Below are 22626 nucleotides of genomic sequence, written 5' to 3' on the forward strand. Positions count from 1 at the left end.
TTCCAAAATATAGTGGATCTTCCCAGAAAAGTGGAGGTTATTATAACTGCAAATGGGGACTAAATATCAAAATTATGGGGATGTTCAAAAAATTAACATGCAAATCTTATGATCAGTTTACCACACTTTTGTCTGTATATTGTAGGTTAAATGTTCTATGGTGGCCCTGAATGCTTAATACTAAATAGCTGTGGAAGGGCAGCATTCTAGATCATCTCAGGATTACAGAAAGGCATTGAGAATCCAGGGTTTTCATGATATCCCCCTAGCTATAGCTCTGTGAATATGCACAGCAAGGAATTTGGCTGTGCATCACTCCGGCCAAGTTTTCACAGATTGATGTATTATTTGTGTGCTGCCATGACAGGAGATTCTCATTCCTCCTGAGAAAACACTCAGCACCCAGAGGCCATGCAGTTATGTCTTTTCATTAAAGCTTAATGAAAACTTAATTGCATCACTTTATTTGTCAGTGCACTGGAACGTCATTGTGGTCATTGATATTCTGTACGTAGTCCCGTGGAAAACAGTGTTTTATGTGGTGCGTCACATACCCTACAGTTGCCTAGTATAGATGTAGATTCTCTGATATATGAAAAAATAATATCAGTGTAAGATGCAACTGAATACATATAGTATAGTATAGTATAGTATAGTATGAATGTTCAGAGAATACAGTGGTGTCTAGATGTATGATACCACGTTTTTATTTATAGAGTTTATGTACAAATTTTTAAAAACAGCCGATTTTAGAAAAGAAAAAAAAAATATATATACAAGATTATGCACTATATTTCCAGGTCTCTATTTAAATGTAAGCAATTTTGTTATTTTGCCATGTGATTTCTAATAAACACAGGAAATCATCTAAATATACAAAGGTATCTTTTTGTTACTGTTTTTGTTGTCAATAATATAAATGAAATGAGAAAAGATTGCAGAATAGAAGCATTTTCACTTGTTTGCCTATATTTGTATATATACCCCATTGTATATAAAAAAAGACAAGCACTTTTTCTGACATAGGGCATCAGAGGTCTGCATTGTTACTGTGTTTATGCAAGACACAAGAAAACAAGCACACATGATGCTTATCGAACAAAGAAAGATCGTGTTCATTAACATAAATAGGAGCGTGCAAACCATTAAGAGTTCATTCCTCCTTAGTAACTGCTTGGTACAGTATTTTTAGGCTGCTAATTTGTTTATAATAGAAACAGTTTGAGATAATTAAAGATTGGCCTTGTGCACTTGTGTTGAATTATGTAGCTGAGTTTGAGAAACTGTCAGAGCAAGGATACTCAGACATGAATATTTGGAGCATTTATCAGTTACAGGTATATTAATGAACACAAGAAGTGGGACACAACTTTTTCAGCCATATATGGTTCCTTTACAAACTGTGACCACAAAGTTGGACAGGATGTCTTTTGATCTTGGCTGAATAGGCACAATCCAATTGGAACATCTTCTAAGAAGAGTGGAGGTTATTATAACAGGAATGGGGACTAAATGTGGAATGGAGTGTTTAAAAACCAAATGATCAAGTGTCCATAAACGGTTGTCCATATAATATATGTAGATAGTAGGGGTGTAACGGTACCGAATTCAATGCTTTTTACTTGCGGAACATAGTTAAATTCTGAGTTCCCTCAGTGTCAAACCGCAAGTTTGTTTAGACTCCACCTTGCACTTTGAGCGCAATTTTTTTGCAAACGACAAGTGGCAAGCAGCTAATGCTAGTGCTATGGATTCTTTAGTGTTTTATATTCCGCTTAATTAATTTTTCTTAAAAGGAGAAAATCCTGATGATTCTGCATATCGAGGGAGTGAATGAATGAAGGATGATAGGAATAAAGACAATTGATAAAGCATGCTGAAATAAATAGAACAGTTATCTTTAGAAAGTTAAATATTATTTTTACACACACACACACACACACACACACACACACACACACACACACACACACACACACACACACACACACACACACAATATCTTACATACACATCTGTATTACCAAAAAGGGGTATAAATGTAAACTGTTTAATTACATTTTACTCAATTTAATCAATATAATAAAATTGTTTCTATTTTATTTCATTTTTTTTACATTTAAATTATTATTTTATACATTGTTTAACAAAGCAGGTTTTTTTTTTTTTTATTTAAAATTGTTTTAAAAAATGTACTGTTTAAATGTTGATCACAAATGTTAAGCAATTTTATGATTTGCATTTCTTCTACCCAACTGTACCAAAATTGTATCAAACTGGGACTTAAAAATTTATGTACATGCAGGACCATTATTTTGTGTACCATTACACCTCTAGTAGATAGTGTTATAAAGTATAACGGTTTTTTATGCTCAGTGTATTTGCAATATTTGCCTAGTTCCAGGTTAAGCTTACTAAACCACTCATATCCTGTTGAAGTTTAACACTGTCATACGATTTTTAATAAGCACTGTGCAAACCTATGCCAAAAATGGGAAGGAAAATTTTTTTATCGTATTATTGCAGTCACTATTTAAAGTAACTATTTATCATTTCTGTACCGTCAGTCTGCAGTAGACCTTCACAAATCATGTAAACACAAAAACCTTTTGGGTCCAATATGCAACCCAACAAAACAGCTCACTTTTGCACCATTTCAAACAGCAACTTCTAAGGGTTTAAGTACTCAATTTGTCAAAGTGCAAAAAAAATATCACAAATATTATACTAATTGAACTACTCTCTCTTGAAGTTGTGACTTTTTTTGGATGTGCTATGTCAGTGTTTACAGAGGGGCTCTTGTCTTTCCATACTTTGCTGCAGGGAGCTGGCACAACATCTTGTGCTAACCTTAGTATTTAGCTTAGTACAGTATACACTGGGAGAGACATTTTGGAGCCGTGGGAATACAATAGCAGAGCACGGCACCATGCTTCATCATTAACCTGTGAAAAACACCCTGGCAGGTACATCCTGCATTACATTACACACTGCATCACTGTTGCTTTACAGTTGAACCATGCAGTGTTTGTGTGCAACTGAGATTAGTTTTTTTTTTTTGGCAAAATTATGCTAAAAAAAAAAAAAGAGTGAAACAACTACTGATTATTTTTTGAAATACCTATAATTAGGGCCTAATCTGAAGATTAAAAGGTAATCTTACCTATCACAACAGAAATCAATGTAGGGATCAATGACATAATATAAGTAAGCATGTTGGTGTCAAATGCAGGTGGATTGTTGTTCTGTTATTTCGTCTTTCTTGGGAACCTGACACATATTCTAGATATTACAGATAACAAATTACAAGCTATTTTAGCTCATAAAAAATGCATGTCATCTTTGTTTAGTGTTCTTTGACAGAAGGAGCTAGAATATTGGATTACATTTTGACAGTCATTATAGTAGGCTTATGCCAAACTTCATTGCAAGCGAAAGTGAAATAATGACTTTGGATTGTCTTTGCTCGTACTGATATCAAACGATAGGACTGTGTCTGTTATTTCTATATTATTATACCACCCTTCGAATCGACTACAAACTATTGCTACTTACCTACAAAACCTTAAATGGTTTAACTCCCATGTATCTATTCAGTTTTCTAACAGGTTACAATTCATCATGCTTCTGAGATCTCAAAACTCTGGACTTCTAGTAGTTCCTAGAATAGCAACGTCCACTAGAGGTGGTAAAACATTCTCACATTTAGCTCTTAAACTTTGAAATAGTCTTTCTGACAGTGTTCAGGACTCAGACACACTCTCCCAGTTTAAGTGCAGATTAAAGGCATATCTTTTTAGCAAGGCTTACACATATCACATATCATAACCTTGTGCTCCAGTACATCTGATCAAATGCACATTATCAACTTGTACTTGTTAATATTATTAACAGCAGCTACGCTATTCCTTTCCACTGCTGCTCTTTCTCTACCCATCCCGAGGCATCCTAAATTTGCGCCAGCTCAATTTGTGTCCCACGTCATGAAGATTATGGATTTTTAAAGAAGTAGATACTGAGCCAGCAAACATTCTGAACCATCTAGAGACGTACCAGCGCCAGTTGGATTCCACCTCATGTAGAGTTTTGACATTGGACCTTTTTGAATTTTAAAAGGCTCTGGCATGGAGAACCTGGTGTTGGATCTATGATGATCTCAAATGTTGAGCTATTTTATGAGTTGCTCAGTAGCTCCTGGTTCCATAACCCTAAATGACTGTATAAGATTGTAGAAAGGACATTACTCACAATCTTAAATTCCGGTGCTCATGTTAGTTCTCACTCGCCGGTGTTTTGTATTGCTTTAAAGACTTATAATCACGCTCTTAATATCACCCAAATGAGGCTGGGTTCCCCTTTTGAGTCTGCTTCCTCTCAAGGGTTCTTCCTCGAAACATAAAATTTAGTGGCCTTCACCTGTAAACCCATTCCTGTTTTGGGGTTGTCACGTTGTTGCTCCTCTAGTGCACCTGCTGTTATTTTCATTAACACTTTGGATATATTTATGCATTCGGCTGCATTATGCTAGCTTTATGAAATATATGGCCTTAATTCTAAAAAAGATGCTGTGTGAAATGTAAATAAATACAGAATGCAATGATTTGCATACCCATAAAAATCCCATAAACCCAAAACAGAACATAGGAAACTTATCAAATGTTTAGACTGAGAAAGTGTAAAATGTTAAGAAAATAAATATGTAGTTTAAAATTTGATGGCCAGAACACATTTAAAAAATATATAGATGCTCATAAAATCCTAATAAAAATAAACAGATAGAGGAACTTTTTGCAACTAATTAGGTTAAATGGCGACAGGTCTGTATTATTATTAGGTATTTTAAAAACCTTTTATAGAGGCAGAATATCTCAGAAGTAAATATAGGCCGAGATCCACCAGTCTGCAACTGTACATATACACAACTGTATATACAAAATTCAAAATAATGTTGCTCATCAAAAAATTGCAAAGACTTTGAATATCTCATCATATACAGTAGGTATTACCATCAAAAGTTTCAGAAATATGGAAAATCTGGGGGAAAATCGATATTCAAATCCTGTGATCTTTGAGCCCTTGGGTGATACAGCATTAAAAACAGGCATGATTCTGTTTTATAATTCAATGAAGAAGACAAATGTGGATGATTCAGAAATACTGAATACTGATCTTATCTGGGCCAAAGCTCATTTAAAATATACTAAGGACAATGAAAACTGTTTAGATTTCTGTTGTGGTCAGACAAATATTTTTTTTTATTCTTTCTGGAAACTATGAACACTAAATCCTCTGTAATAAAGAGGAAAGGGACTAACCAGCTTGTTGTCAGTGCTCAATTGAAAAACCTGCATCTCTGATGGTACGGAGTGCATTACTGTCTATGTAATGGGCAGCTTGCATATCTGGAAAGGCACTATTAGTGCTGAAAAATATGCGATGTATGTGATGAAAAAAAAATGCCTTGCATATTTCAGCAGGACAATGCTAAAACCACTAACTGAATTTATTGCAACAGCATGGCTTTGTGGTAGAAGAGTCAAGGTGCTGAACTGGCCTGTCTGCAGTCCAGACATTTCAGCAATTGAAAACATTTGGTGCATGATGAAATAAAAAAATATGACAAAGACCCAGATAGACTCATGTATAAGACATAAATGGGACAGCATTCCTCTCTCAAAACACCAGCAACCGGTCTCCTGAATACCAGATGAATGGGGGATAAACAGTTGTAAACATGACCCTGTCACAAATTGTCCTGTTATAGCCATCAATTTTAAAACTACCTACATTTATCTTCTGTTCAGTTGCTAATAAAATATTGGTTTAAAAGATTTGCAAATTCTTGAATTCTGTTTTATTTATTTTATACAAAGCTTCCCAACTTTCATGGAATTGTGGTTGTACATACGGAAATAGCATTTTGGCTAAAAGTACAGTATGCGAACACCTAACCATCACAACCATGTGCCTGGTTAAATTATCATCCTGAAACCAAGTGCATTTTATGGAGTTGATTCTGTCTTCCCTGCTAGACTTTTTCGGGAAGACTTTCTACTAGATTTTGGAGTGTGTCTGTGGGAATTTGTCCTTTAGCCACAAGAGCATTCGAGAGGTCAGGAACTGATGTTGAATGTTAATGCCTAGCATGCAGTGTTTTTCATTCCAATGGTGTTTTTTAAGGTTGCTGTTGAGGTCAGGATTTTTGTCCATATAGTGTAGCTCTATTAAGGCTGAGGCAGCCCACTTCCAGAAAATAAATTCAGAACCAAGACCCCTGGATTTTAATTACAGAAAATCATAATGTGAATAGAACCACATCCTAGATTATGATGTGTATTTGAATTTTAGAGAAGACCAACATACAGTATAAGGATCATGGTCTGTCATCTACATACTTTTGCCAATATATTATAAGCAACAGACAGTATAGGGGCATGCTTTTAATACTAATTAATAATTGTGATTATCATGCACTGTTATTAAAACTGTGCCTGAAAATGTTTGTGGTGAGTGCCTTTACTTTTGAGAAGCATGGCTTTGCCTCAAACAGAAATGTGCTTGGTATTTTTTCTTTTGTTGTTTTTGTTTAATGGAAGACGCTTAAAAATCCAAGTTAGTTATTTGTTAAAGAAGCTTTTATTGTCATTTCAACCATATATAGCTGATGCAGTACACAGTGAAATGAAACAATGTTCCTCCAGAACCCTGATGCTACATACAACAGAAAACACAGGGCTTAGTACTAGGTGCACTTACTCTTGTTGTATATTGTAAACAACTGTATGTTGTTTATTATTTTGCCATTACTCACCCCAATGCCAACTGTCCAGCAGTTGTCCACTTTTAAGTGAAAAATCTGTTGGCCATTTACTTTGATTTATGTTATGATGCTCGTTTTTTTAACACAATTACCATGTTGTTTGAGACCAAAAACTTAAAATATGTATGGCCATTGCAATGATACACAGAAGACCAACAAAGACCACTTAGGTTCTTTTATTCCAATGAACAATATATATATATATATATATATATATATATATATATATATATATATATATATATATATATATATATATATATATATATATATATATATATATATCCTGCTTGTTAATTTCTATGTAGAAGAACATAAGTAAGGAGTTAAATAAAACAAAATTACAGAACAAATATTATTTAACACAAAAATATATAAATCATAATCATGAAAGAAAATACTAACTACTGTGTAGAATCTGTTTTAGGGTGTGCATTATATAAAACAAACAAACAGTCATCCAGTAAACAAAATACGGCAGTGGCAATATTTCCAAACGTAGTCTTCAGTGCTAATTATGCTCCGATAGGCCGAACACACAGAGAGAACTTGTATGGCTTGCACATGCTGATGCGTTAGCTCACACTATGTTAACAGTTGCACCTCGAGATCTTGCATCCACACAAATGACTGCAGACATATATATCACTCTTTAGAAAACAACACGGGTACAAGAAACTCACAATCCATTTTTTGATTTACTTTATAAATCGATGATACTGGATCTAGCTAAAAGATGACATCACCAAGCATCTTTTAAAGAGCCCCTGTGTTCATTCTCACCAGGCAGGCATAATCTGTAGCATATATAAATTAATGCACCTTAAACTACCACTCGGGTAAATTCTCCCCTGCACCAGTGTAAGCGCCCTCGATTACTCCTTCAGGACCAGGATACTCTCAACCTCCTTTACTGCTTCACAGAATACAGTAGATCTAGTTGAATGAGTTACAGTGGCTGTGTCCAAAACAGACTTGGGCTTATGGTACATGTAAGTGCTGACCTGCATTTGATCTCTTGCTCCCTTTGTCTCAGGAGCTGTGTCAGACATTTCCTCTGTTTCGGAGGTCCTAGCAAAATCAGACACACTTAAACTGGCATGGTCAGCATCAGCCACTGACTCAACACCTTGTGGGCAGACAGACTGGATACCCCTGGATACTCCCCTTCTTTGGAGCGGTCAGACTAAACTTCTGGAGCTTTTGATATTTTTCTGGGTGCCGGCACAGGAAGATTTACGCACATCCTTACACCAACTCTGTGTACCCTCTTTGTTGGCCCTCCCTCTAGAGGCTCTACTGTATAGGTATTTCCAAGAATGTCTATAACTCGAAAGACTGTTGGTCCCCAAGCATCCTGAATTTTGTTTCAACCTAATTGCCTGTTTCTTAAGTACACCAGTGAACCTACTTTAATCCTCTGACAATAAATTCTGTCTTTCTGCAATTCAATACGCTCAGCAGCTTTCTGTTAAGAATATTCCCTTGCCCTGGCGTGCGCATGACTTAGACGTAGTTGGCAGATATTCTGGCCAACTCCGCTTCTTTTCCGGTGGTAACAGAAGGTCATGCAGCGTCCGCTCACATTATTGTTAATAGTAGGATGATAAGGTGTAGTGTGGCTCTTCTTTACACCATAAAGCTTACAGAGTTCAGTTACAACTTCGCTTTCGAAGTTATGGCCCTGGTCTGAATGCAGGCGCTCTGGGACCATTCCCTAAGCAATACCTTAGCTGTAATGTCTGCCTTTTGGTCACAAGTAGGAAAGGCCTGGGTGAATTTTGTTCTTGACATTTGACATTTTGACATTCTCACGTCCATCTAATGTGGGTTCCAGCACAGTGAAGTCTACAGCAACTTCTTCCAGCAACCTAGAAGCCAAAAATTATTTAATCGGTGGATGGACCTTTGGTTGCAGCATTTTAGTTAACACACAATGCTGACAGTGTTTAATCCACTGGGCAACAGCATTGTGCATACTCACCAAAAAGCATCTGCTTCTCAGCAAGTGCAAGGTAGGCTCAATGCCTTGATGGCCCATAGAGTTGTGCACACACTCCAGAACTGGTTTATTCAGGCTAGAAGGCTGATAACATTCCCCATCTACCACATCCCTAATCACTCAATACAGTAAACCCTGATGCTCCCTAATCCTATTCCAATGCTTTAACATGGACTGAACAGGTTTAGGCAGAGCAATGCGCTCCTTGCCATATGGTCTCTTCTTTTGCTCCCACAACCTCCTAAGTACACTAAGCACAAAATCCTGCTGTTGGAAGGCACGAAGCTCGTCTGTAGTATAACCTGGAAAAGTGGGTGTATTTTCTTGCCTCAGCCTATTAGGATCATCATTTTTGGATTCCACCACCCGTATCTGCTTTACTTTACAGCTGTGTAGCCCAGCAGCAACAAGTCCATCTCCACAATAAATGGTTTTGTAAAGTCTGCAAAACCTAGTATAGGTGCACATGCAAGCTTATCCTTGAGACTGTCAAAAGCAGCTTGGCATTCTTCAGTCCACAGACACCGCAGCAAGTGATAAGTTTAGTTTGCACTTCCGCTATTTAAACATGAGTTTACCACATTATGCAAGGGACCGGCTATTTTGGAGAACCCCTGAATGAATCACCCATAGTAACTGCAGAACCCAAAACCTCTGACTGAAGAAAATCAAATTTCTCCAGCTTTACCTTCAGACCAGTCTCTTGAAGCTATGTAAACACAGTGTCCAGTCTAGCCAAGTGCTCCTGAAACATTGACGAATACACTAAAATATGATCTGGGTAGACTAGCAGGATCTGGAACACTAGGTCAATTATGGTGGCTTGCATTAACCTCTAAAAGGTCGCAGGCCCATTGCAGACACCAAACGGCATCCGTAAGTACTCATATAACCCAAAAGGGGTTGAGAATGCTGTTTTGTGTCGATCTCCTTCCTCCACCGCCACCTATTAATAGACACTTGCTAGATCAATTGTGGAGAAATATGGTGCTCCCCGCAGAGCATCACATCTCTTATCTATGCGGGGTAGGAAACACATCCCTTTTGGTCTTCTGATTTAGTTTTCGGTACTCTACACATAACCTGATGCTTCCATTTGCCTTGCACACTAGAACTTTAGGTGATGCATAGGCACTGTTACTCTCCTGTATGACCCCCTTCCGTAAAAAGTTGGAGATAAGTTCCCTCACTTCACAGTACTGATTTGGTGGAATCCTACAATATGGCTGTATAACAGGATCATCATCTGTCAAACGAATTTCGTGTTTAACCTTATCAGTATATCCAAGGTCCTTATCCTCTACAGCAAATACATCAAGGTACTTTGTTAATAATGACCTGAACTGAGTTTGCTCCTCCTCACTACCAGCCACGTCAATCTTATCCAAGATCACCTGTAAACAGTTTCTATTAGGCTCACCCTCTACATCTACAGTCACTTGTTCAATGTCAGCTGAGATTCACTGAAATTTCACTTCACAATGCTGTGAACTCTCTACACACACTACTTTTGACAGGATACCCAGCCGCGTCCTAGGGGACAAGAACACATCCTCCAGAGAAAGATTTTAAATCTCAAAAGGTATACAAAAATTATTTGCCTCAACAAGCATGGGAATGACTATCAGACCTCCTGACAATGGAGTACTCAAAGGTTCTAACATCCTAAGCTGTCCAGTTCCAAGATCTCTATTAGACGCCCTTGCCAAGATAGTCACTACTGACCCAGAAGGTATTCGCTCTGTCCGTTTCCCAGCGACCACTGCAACACGTGTCCTTTTAATAGTACACATCTGTTCTTTCTGGATAACATCCCTCCAATCAGAATCCACTTTTGCATCCAAGGTAGTATCAAATTCTGCATTGACTAGCTGCCTACAATGAATGATTATGTTCATGCTTATAATACATGGCAGTGATTTGTCAGGGCTAACAATGTCTTTAACAACTAAGAAGCCACAGTGCGGCATCTTGATTCCCATGGCCTCAATCTCTAACTCCAAGTAGCCAAGATAGGGTATGTCAAGCCCATTGGCAGCTGTGAGTTTTAGCCAGCCAGTGGTGGAGAGCATGTCACTATCTTTCCCACACAGATGGTTCTAAAAATACTGCTCAGTTATTGTGCTCACCTGACTACCAGTGTCCAGCAGGTACTGGGTGGCAACACCACGAACCAAAAGCTCAACTACAGGGCATGTACCTACAGCGCGTTTTATCAACTGGTCACAAGAAGGCGGGACATCCTCTTAGTCAGTTTGCCTTCCCCGAATTGCCCGACTTGTGATGATTGGGGGGTGCCACTTCCCTGAGAGTCAGGGAGAACAGGCTGAGCCAACGGAGTACTTGGCTTTTGAGTACAATTCTTTGCCACATGTCCAGTTACTTGACACCTAAAACATATTGGTAGCCCTTCCTCAGTGAATCTAGGTTGAGACTTGGGCCTACTAATGTTTACACTTGTGCTACCACCTTGTGCAGTGAGATATTTCACTGCATGAGTCAGCTCACTAATTGCCCTCCCTTGCTTGACTATGACCTTAAATACGTCCTTTAAGGTATCTTTACGTTCACGTACCTGAAGTGCTAAACAATTAGCAAAACTACTACTATGTCATGACTTATTTGCTCTAAGAACCACATCTGTGCTTCATTTCGGACATCAATCATAGTACAATCAGGGTGATTGCAAACTAATACAAAGTTTCCACTTAAGAGAAGGATCCCAGACACCTTCTACAAACTGATCCCTCAATGCTACCTTCAATTCAGCTACAGCATCTGAGGAACATTTCAGAATCAAATTGAGTGCTTGTGACAAGTGCATGAGCGAACTCTCTTATGCTTTCCCTTTCTAACTGCTTGCAACTATGACACTAACTATGTCTCCAAAGCCTTCTCTGAGATATACAAACAGTTCACTAACTCCATCATCATCACTGCATAAATGTACCTCTTCAAGGGTTGCCCCTCTTAACAGAAACATGACGAAATCATACTGGTCATTGTCAGACTGGTCATTGAATAGTATGCAGAACATGCTCGACCTCTTCTATAAAATCATCGACTGACCTGCCATCTTTCTCAGTGTCACCACTATAGGGCGAAATGTGCCTTTCTCTTGGGACATAAACAAAAGATCTCTGATTCAATGCAGAAATTGCAGCCATGGCTTCATCATGCCTATTCTGTAATTCCCTTCTCTGTTCTGGCAAACTAATTTCACTATGGTTATCATCTAGTTCCAATATTGTTAGATAAAAGTTCTTAAAAGACTTTAAAAAAAGGATAACGTCTTGACGTCCTTTCAATCAGACGTAGCAGTTCCTGCACAGTCTCTCTTTGTGCTGGTTTCTGCTGAACTCTGGCTGGGCCTCAGCTATAGTCCTTGAAGATCCACCGATGTCCTTTCACAACACCTGGTGTCTCTCTCTAGTTCACTTGAACTCCCAGCCTCTTCACCACCACCGTATTATTTAGTGTAGCTTGTACTGCACACTTTTACAAAAGGATTTAATCTCCTAAACACTTGGAATACCCCACTCTTGGTACCAAAATTTGTGGCCGTTGCAATGATACACAGAAGACCTATCTATCTATCTATCTATCTATCTATCTATCTATCTATCTATCTATCTATCTATCTATCTATCTATCTATCTATCTATCTCTCTATCTCTCTATCTCTCTATCTATCTATCTATCTATCTATATACACACACACACACACACACACACACACACACACACACACACACACACACACACACACACACACACACAGAGTGGGTCAGCCACCAATTGTGCAAGTTCTCCCACTTAAAAAATTAGAGAGGTCTGTAAATTTCATCATAGGTACACACTTCAACTATATATATAGTACAGACCAAAAGTTTGGACACACCTTCTCATTCAAAGAGTTTTCTTTATTTTCATGACTATGAAAATTGTAGAGTCACACTGAAGGCATCAAGGGCTATTTGACCAAGAAGGAGAGTGATGGGGTGCTGCGCCAGATGACCTGGCCTCCACAGTCACCGGACCTGAACCCAATCGAGATGGTTTAGGGGTGAGCTGGACTGCAGAGTGAAGGCAAAAGGGCCAACAAGTGCCAAGCATCTCTCGGGGAACTCCTTCAAGACTGTTGGAAGACCATTTCAGGTGACTACCTCTTGAAGCTCATCAAGAGAATGCTAAGAGTGTGCAAAGGAGCAATCAAAGCAAAAGGTGGCTACTTTGAAGAACCTAGAATATGACATTTTTCAGTTGTTTCACACTTTTTTGTTATGTATATAATTCCATATATAATTCCACATGTGTTAATTCATAGTTTTGATGCCTTCAGTGTGAATCTACAATTTTCATAGTCATGAAAATAAAGAAAACTCTTTGAATGGGAAGGTGTGTCCAAACTTTTGGTCTGTACTGTATATATATATATATATATATATATATATATATATATATATATATATATATATATATATATATATTTTTTTTTTTATTTATTTATTCACATACACTTGCAATCAGAAATATTCAACCCCTAAAATGTTTTAAGGATTTATAAATAAAAATATTTTCAAAGTGCAGGATTTTGCTTTGGGTGGCTTCTTAATGAGTTTAGTGATACATAAAATCAACACAAAAAATGTATGATGTAGTATTTGTGTGTAACAGTATATTTTGTAAAAGATCACCATGTCACAATTATTTAACCCCTATATAATATTGTTGTTTTTAAAGCTTTCTGACAGTTTTTATGGCCTGAAGTGGAGCTGAAACATCATTAAGCCTTTGGGAACTCTATAACAATCCTTCATTTGCTTCAGCTGTGATGCATATATAAACCCCGGCCATGAAGGTGTTCAAGGTGAGTTGCAATCATGGGAAAGACAAAGGAGCTTCCACAAAAGCTGAGAGAGGAGATTATTTTATCACATCTAAAGGGCCTTGGGTATAAGAAGATTTCCAAAAGATTTAACATTCCAAGAGACACCATTGAGAGCATTATCGGTAGGTTTAAAACTTATGGAACAGCTGGAAACCTGCCTGGCCGTGAAAGAAAGCTCACAATTTCATCAAGGGCCTTTAGCAACTTAGTCAGGACCACTAAGAAAAAACACTGTGTGACTGCAAGACAGCTACAGGATGACATGATGAAGGCTGGTACAAGTGCTTCAGTGGCAACTATAGGACGTGCACTGAATAATCAAGGACTTCATGGCCAGACACCAAGACGCACTCCACTCTTGACCTCAAGGAACATCAGGAGTCGACTAGAATATGTAAGGAGGAATTTGGAAAAACTACAGAGTTCTGGGAGACAGTTCTATGGACCAACTGGAACTTTGACATATGGACCAGTGGTATGTCTGGCGTGCAAAAGGTCAGGCTTATGACCAGAAGAATACCATCCCCACGGTCAAGAATGGAGGTGGGTCAATAATGATGTTGGGCTGTTTTTCTGCGCCAGGAACTGGCAATCTTGATTGTGTACCTGGCATCATGGATTCCAAGAAATACCAGGTCATTTTGAAGAAGAACGTGATGTCTTTTGTTGATAAATTAAACCTTGGTGATCATTGGATCTTCCAGCAAAACAATGATCCCAAGCACACCTCCAAATCAACCAAAGCTTGGTTGGGGAAAAGATGCTGGAGTGTCCTGGAGTTGCCTTTTCAGTCACCAGATCTAAATCCAATTGAAAATCTTTGGTGGGATTTGAAGAAGGCAGTTTCAGCACGGAAGCCGTCAAACGTCACTGATTTAGAGGCTTTTGCACGTAAAGAACAGGCAAAGATTCCAATCGAGAGGTGTAAGAAGCTTGTCAGCACTTAGTTTATAAAAACTAAAGGGCGCCCCACAAGGTACTGAAGCTGGGGGTTTATTAATACTGCACATGCTCATGTGTTTACAAGACTTACAATTTTCATTTAAACTTTAAAGTTAAGTGAACTTCTGTTGTCAAAATAACTCCTGTATCAATAAATATTTTTTTTTATTTTTACGTGTTTTATTTTTTCTCATTTATTTTAATTATCGTTCATCAAAATCACTGTATTGTCTATTGAGGTGAGGGGGTTGAATATTTCTGATTGCGAGTGTGTATGTGTATATATATATATATATATATATATATATATATATATATATATATATATATATATATATATATATATATACACACACACATACATACATACATACAGTGTTACCCGTTACTTTTATAAATGAATTAATTTTGGCTGAAGTGTAGACTACAGCCTAACTTGCTTACAGCAGCGTCACATTGTAGGATTGGTGGATAAACCACTGTAAACACGAAGAAGACGCATTGTAGGATTGGTGGATTACCCTCTGTATACACGAAGAAGACACGCTGTGGGCGTGTCTCCGTTTATTCTGGTCTATGCGGCAGTAATGGCGAGTCGAGGCGAGAGCAAGACGAGTTTCTCAAAGTGGAAATATGCTCATTATTTCACTTTAGTTAAGTATAAAGACAAAAACTTTTAAGTCAAATGTAAGCTGTGTCTTTCTGGTTCGAAGCTCGTATGTACTATATATATATATATATATATATATATATATATATATATATATATATATATATATATATATATATATATATATATATATATATATATATATCTCCTGCTTGTTAATTTCTATGTGGAATATATATATTATAATCATAAAAGAAAATACTAACTACTGTGTAGAATCTGTTTTAGGGTGTGCAGTATATAGAACAATAAACAAACAGTCATCCAGTAAACAAAATACGGAAAGTCAAAGGTAGACTTCAGTGCCATTTATGCTCCAATAGGCCGAACACACCAAGCAAACTCATATGGCTGCACATGCTGGTGCGTTAGCTCACACTATGCTAACAGTTGCAACTCGAAATCTTGCATCCACACAAATTACTGCCCCTGTGTATATTCTCACCAGGCAGGCATAATCTGTTGCATATAGAGATGAATGAAACTTAAACTACCACCCGGTTATATATGAAAAGAAAAGTATGAATATATAAACTCTGGCTTTTTTATTTTGTCCAACACTGGCAACATTTCATAGTTGGAAAGTGACACTTCAAAATCATATACCATCAGATGCATATTCCATTTTCAAATGTTGATCATGTGTGTATTCCTTATGAACACATCAGAAAGGACCTGAAAAAAAAAAAAAAATTAAAATATGGCATCCTTGCTAGGGGTTGCTTTGTGATTACTATTGTCAGCCAGCTACAGGGATCTGTTGCCAGTCTGCATGACAAGCCAGTCGTGATAATGATCAGAAATTGGTTCAGGTGGCTAAATTTATTTTTGGATAGGTTGTAGAACAGTAGTCCTTGAAATTATTGTTGCAAAAAAGGCATACCCACAAAATGAATACCATCCAGCAAAATGATTATTCCCATAGACAGTTAAGTATTAAGTCCATTAGCAAGATAGACACAATGAAGTTAGAATTACATCTACAGTAGGTCTCTAAAGTGTAAGTCTAGGGAGTGTGGTTCATAGTACAGTAGATGTGCCAAATTTCTAGGGAGTAAATGAAAGCAGACTAGAGAGGATTCATTTTTCATTGAAAACAATAACGAAAGAGATACAGAAGAAATACAGATACATATAATATATAATATCCCTAGTGTAAACCCTTCAGGATTATATGAAACGCTAAGTCTACAGTATATTAGATTGCAGAATAATACCAGAACTACTGGACACTCTAATGTTTCAGGTCTTTCCACCTTGCCTGTCTAGGCAATGCTGTCATTTGTTTTAAGTCTCTATTCAATGCTCAAGGAATGCAGAAAATCCCTCTGTCAAATCTTTGTTGGCCAGCTGAGACAAACAGGAGCTTTTATGTGCCCCTGCTGCTCTGCTTCCCCTCATGAGCACAGCTGCTTTAAAGACAGCACAGGCCTGAGTAGGGGATCAGAGGGTGTCACTCTAATAATAACTGCAGAATGGCTTGGAAAGCTCTCTAACATGCACACACATACACAGAGAGGGGTATACTCCTTTGGAAGATGAAAGGCCTGCTTAATGAGGCACTACTAATTGAGGCTGTTTGAGTGGTGGTTTTGCACTTCCAAGACCAGGCAGGGCTTTTGCTTCTTTCCCAGTAAGGGAATTAGCCAGTACTCCACTGTTTCTGTGACCATGTGAAGCAGGTTTTAAAGCCATCTACCCCACTCACAGCCCTGGTGGCCCTTTAATGTTAATACTGAGAGGGTTTAGCTCAGGTCCACTGCCAGGGGTGAGTAGCCTAATTAAATATTATATTCAAAGATATATATTCAGAAAATATTTTTGGTTGAATGATGAACCATGTAACCAAGGTCTTACACTAAACCAAAAGTGTCCAAAACATGGCCCATGGGCTTGAACTGGTCTGATATATGTTCTAATCTAGCCAACCAAATAAATATATTATGAATATTTTTGATAAAAATGTCTTTTTTGTGGAATATAAATTCATTGGAATATTTATGGGGAAAATAGAGTTTGTCTCTTTTAATTCCGGCCCAAAATAAAGAAATAACACTGGGCTATAAACTAAGCAACTGCCAGAATGTGCTTAAATATACTGTATGGCCAAAAGATGTGGATATCGGACCATCAGACTCATGTATGGGTCTTTCCCAATCTGTTGTAACAGTTTATAACTGAGCATCCAATTGTCTAGAATCTTGGCATTCTATATTTTTAAAACATTTTTTAAGCATGTTTCAAAATAACAATCATTCTGCCCAATAAGCTAAGACCTTAAAGGCATGGTTTGCCAATGTTGGAGTGAAAGAACTTGAGTGACCAGCAGAAAGTCCTTGCTTCAACCCTTCTATTTAACTTTTGAATGAACTGGAAGGCCGGCTGAGATCAGTGTCTGACCTCTCTAAAGCAAATTCCCACAGGCACACTGCAAAATCTAGTAGAAAGCTTTCAAAGAGAAGTGTTATTAAAACAATCAAGGGAGACTATGTCTAGAATAGGATGTTCAAAAAGTAAATATAAGTGTCATTTATATGGTCTATGAAATTCTTAATTAGCAGGATAAAATAAATGTCTCTTTTCAAACGAATTTTATTAAAGGTTTCAAAGCAATAGTGTTGAAGAGGTTGATGTGTTATCTTTTTTTTGTTGTTCAGCCTGCTTTACATTGTGAAAAGTGGCCCATACCCTGAAATGAGTCTGACACCTCTGATGTGTAAAACTATAGAATACACAGATACCACATACATGTAATACATACTTGGCACACATGTAACACATGTAGCTGAACAAGCAAACTGAGAATATCCAGAATTCATTTTCACTGGTTTTGCATTCAACTGTAGGTGAAAATTCCACTGTTTACTACAATACAGTCCACAAACCTGAGCCAAAAGTGCACCAACCGCTTAAACAACTAAAGCCTTTTCTGGGTTCAATCTGATTTGCATACTCTCAAAACTTCAGACAAACAGTTTCAATGTGGTTCATAGTATTTACAGAATAATATGCTTTAATTTGGATAGCTATATAATAAGCTGTGATAAGCTAATATGTGGTCAGACTTCCAGTGTTTCACCTCATATGGAAAACTTTTAGTATTATTCCTCTCTTATGAGGTCATAATCTTATGGACTAAGACAAGACTCTATAAAAAAAGGGGTATATAAGGGAAATGTAAAATTGGTTTGCTTCAAATAATTAAAACAAATTTCACATTCCTTTAGCCTTTTCACTGAAAAAGCATGCTAGATGTTTCAAATGGTATTGCAAAGTGAATGGTCAATTAGACTGATCTGAAATCCATGACAGACAGTCAGAGGCTCTGTTACTGTCACTGTGGAAATATATAGGTATGTTGCAATGAGTATGTGTACAATTACATTTTCTACTTACATTATAAACAAATTTTTAAATGTTTATTTAATCTTGACATTAATTTGTAGGGGTTCTTGTGGCCAGTTAAATGGGCTAATAGCTATGTGATCTTAATAATAATTATTGAGATATTGATTATTATTAAAAACACAACATATTATAATCGTGGTTTGTGTTTTCTACTAAAACATTGTTCTTTAATTCATATTGAGTTTAGGTACAGAATCAGTTGGCAGCCACATAGGCCTATAATCTTTTTATTGGCATTTGAAAACTCGTTTGGGATTTTTGTGTCAAAGTAACATATCAAACATCATATAACGTTGGCTCTATGCATATGCAAGAGAAAGGAGTAAATTACATGTGTAAGTATACAGTAATTAATATGTCTTATGAAAGGCTATTACACTAATACATCATTCATTACCCTAAAAACAGTTTGAGATTCACATACTGTAAACTTATCCATCTTTCAATGAACACTAAATGCTATATTGAGAAGGTACAGATAACGGTTTGGAAGTATAGAATTTGAGTGAAATATATGTTAAAATATAGTGACTCACCCCTCCCTCTGTGCCTCTCCCTTCTCTAGTTCCTGAATGACCCCCAGCAACACTTTAATAGTCTCCTGGCTTGAACTGATGAGAGTTTCCATAGCCTGCAGTCGGGCTTTCACATCTCCATCTGTCCCAGGCAGTGGAATCATCTGCCCACATACATGACCCCTGGTGACTTCATGGGTTTCCAGACCACCAAAGCCGAAACTACCATGGGAGTGAGCCTGACTGGTATCCTGGGAGGGGCAGCTGGCTGCATGTGGTAAGGTCTGAGACTGCAGACCATTCAATGGCACAGGATCTTTTTTAAGTTTACACTGCACTGAGGGACTGTCCAGACATTCCACTTGTGTCAAAGATGTCCATGCTATGGGGCCTGTAACCTTTGAAATGACACCTCTGTCCTGCAGAGGTTGTGTTGATGAAGATGAGGAGGAGCTTTTGGTGCAGTTGGGCTCTTGGTCTACTCCGATTTCAGTCTGATTGGGTAATCCTTTGTGCTTGGAGCTACTTCCTTGGACACACTCTTCTTCCTTTGAGTCTGGTTGATGCAGTGTTGCATCTGCCTCCCTGCCTTGACCTGTGGAATCCAGGCTGCTATCTGGGCACAAATCCTGCACATCAGTACATGGTGGCATACTGTGCAGAAGCACTCGAGTCTTCTGCACCCTTGCCCCATGTGGCCTTTCCTCCTCTGTAGCTTGCACTTCACTTAAAAATCCATTGTTTTGGTTCTCATAGTTCTCCACCAAAGCTGTGTGTTTGATAGTGTGCCCCTTTTTGCGATCAAAGGGAAAAGTCTGATAATGCTTTTTTAATTCAGGTGATGTTTGCACTGCTGTGCTCTTGGTCACATTAGGTATGGATCGGCGTGCTGGCATGGTCATGTACCTTGTGTGTACGACCTTGCATGAAACAGAATGTGCTCTGTCTCCCCGGGCTAGACGTGCTGCCTCATTCTGGGCTTCGCAGATGTCCTTGAAGCGGACCTGCAAGGCTTTGTTCCTTTTGTGCACTACGTCCCCACTTTTAGTGCTCTCACTTCCAAGGGTTGGACCTCCGGTCTCTGAGTCTGACTCTGAATTTGACAGGACGCAGGGGCCAGCCTCCTTACTAACCATCACTCCTAAGTGAGAGGGAGAAAGAGAGAGGGGGAAATACAGTGCATAAAATGACAGTGATTGCAGTTTCAGCACAGATGGCCTAGTTTTATTTACTGTAATAACTCACGACATCCTGGCAGCCAAAGCTCATTTTTGTCCCTGTTTTATTTAGAGGGAGAAGCTGTGACTGACATTGAGCTTGTTGAATTCAGACTCATATCGATAATGATGCTTGGTGTGTAGAAATGCTCTGAATGTACTCTGATAGCCTTTTGTAAAGTTAGTCTATGTATTTCAATTTTTGACAGCAAATATAGAAACAAAAAAGATTAATTGAAGATAGAACAATCTGATAGCATTCGAGATGAGGTCTATGCTGAAGTAAAATCCTGAATCCTGAATTGTACAGTTATATACAGTGAGGAAAATAAGTATTTGAACACGCTGCTATTTTGCAAGTTCTCCCACTTAGAAATCATGGAGGGGTCTGAAATTGTCATCGTAGGTGCATGTCCACTGTGAGAGACATAATCTAAAAAAGAAATCCAGAAATTACAATATATAATTTTTAAACTGTTTATTTGTTTGATACAGCTGCAAATAAGTATTTGAACACCTGTCTATCAGCTAGAATTCTGACCCTCAAAGACCTGTTAGTCTGCCTTTAAAATGTCCACCTCCACTACATTTATTATCCTAAATTAGATGCACCTGTTTGAGGTCGTTAGCTGCATAAAGACACCTGTCCACCCCATACAATCAGTAAGAATCCAACTACTAACATGGCCAAGACCAAAGAGCTGTCCAAAGACACTAGAGACAAAATTGTACACCTCCACAAGGCTGGAAAGGGCTACGGGGAAATTGCCAAGCAGCTTGGTGAAAAAAGGTCCACTGTTGGAGCAATCATTAGAAAATGGAAGAAGCTAAACATGACTGTCAATCTCCCTCGGACTGGGGCTCCATGCAAGATCTCACCTCGTGGGGTCTCAATGATCCTAAGGAAGGTGAGAAATCAGCCCAGAACTACACGGGAGGAGCTGGTCAATGACCTGAAAAGAGCTGGGACCACCGTTTCCAAGGTTACTGTTGGTAATACACTAAAACGTCATGGTTTGAAATCATGCATGGCACGGAAGGTTCCCCTGCTTAAACCAGCACATGTCCAGGCACGTCTTAAGTTTGCCAATGACCATTTGGATGATCCAGAGGAGTCATGGGAGAAAGTCATGTGGTCAGATGAGACCAAAATAGAACTTTTGGGTCATAATTCCACTAAACGTGTTTGGAGGAAGAAGAATGATAAGTACCATCCCAAGTACACCATCCCTACTGTGAAGCATGGGGGTGGTAGCATCATGCTTTGGGGGTGTTTTTCTTCACATGGGACAGGGCGACTGCACTGTATTAAGGAGAGGATGACCGGGGCCATGTATTGCGAGATTTTGGGGAACAACCTCCTTCCCTCAGTTAGAGCATTGAAGATGAGTCGAGGCTGGGTCTTCTAACATGACAATGACCCGAAGCACACAGCCAGGATAACCAAGGTGTGGCTCTGTAAGAAGCATATCAAGGTTCTGGTGTGGCCTAGCCAGTCTCCAGACCTAAACCCGATAGAGAATCTTTGGAGGGAGCTGAAACTCCGTGTTTCTCAGCGACAGGCCAGAAACCTGACTGATCTAGAGAAGATCTGTGTGGAGGAGTGGGCCAAAATCCCTCCTGCAGTGTGTGCAAACCTGGTGAAAAACTACAGGAAACGTTTGACCTCTGTAATTGCAAACAAAGGCTACTGTACCAAATATTAACATTGACTTTCTCAGGTGTTCAAATACTTATTTGCAGCTGTATCATACAAATAAATAGTTACAAAATCATATATTGTGATTTCTGGATTTTTTTTTTTAGATTATGTCTCTCACAGTGGACATGCACCTACGATGACAATTTCAGACCCCTCCATGATTTCTAAGTGGGAGAACTTGCAAAATAGCAGGGTGTTCAAATACTTTTTTTCCTCACTGTAGGTTGTAAATTAAACTCCTTTTGTTACATTTGTAACTGTCACAAACGTTAGGGCATATACCATTCAAATAATCTCAGACTTTCTGATTAACTAGCACTGTTAAATAAGAAAATCTTTTGCGTCATCGAAAATGAAAATTTTGTTAAAAATTCACAAACACCAACTAGCAGTTGGTTACTACAAGGAAGGGGTTGCTGCTAAAAATAGACTGTTTGCTGTGCAAATTGTCACAAGCAA

General features: G+C 38.2%; 1 protein-coding gene across 2 annotated transcripts in view; it reads right to left on the reverse strand.

Annotated features, from left to right (window-relative positions):
• Positions 1-22626, reverse strand: part of insyn2ab (inhibitory synaptic factor 2Ab) — a 52864-nt gene that overhangs the window by 17943 nt on the left and 12295 nt on the right. Inside the window, exons 2-3 of one of the 2 annotated variants that reach the window (XR_014534206.1) lie at positions 18033-20389; positions 16022-17707 (exon numbers count right to left, since the gene is read on the reverse strand). Coding sequence is in view for 1 of the 2 variants with exons in the window: in XM_083545380.1 (XP_083401506.1) it covers positions 19270-20384 (1115 nt within the window). In the remaining variant the exon portion in view is untranslated. Of the gene's footprint in view, positions 1-16021; positions 17708-18032; positions 20390-22626 lie in introns of those variants that run through there. The other variant, XM_083545380.1, reaches the window with a different exon arrangement.

The sequence above is a fragment of the Silurus aristotelis genome (assembly GCF_946808225.1).
Source record: "Silurus aristotelis genome assembly, chromosome: 6".
Lineage (NCBI taxonomy): Eukaryota > Metazoa > Chordata > Actinopteri > Siluriformes > Siluridae > Silurus > Silurus aristotelis.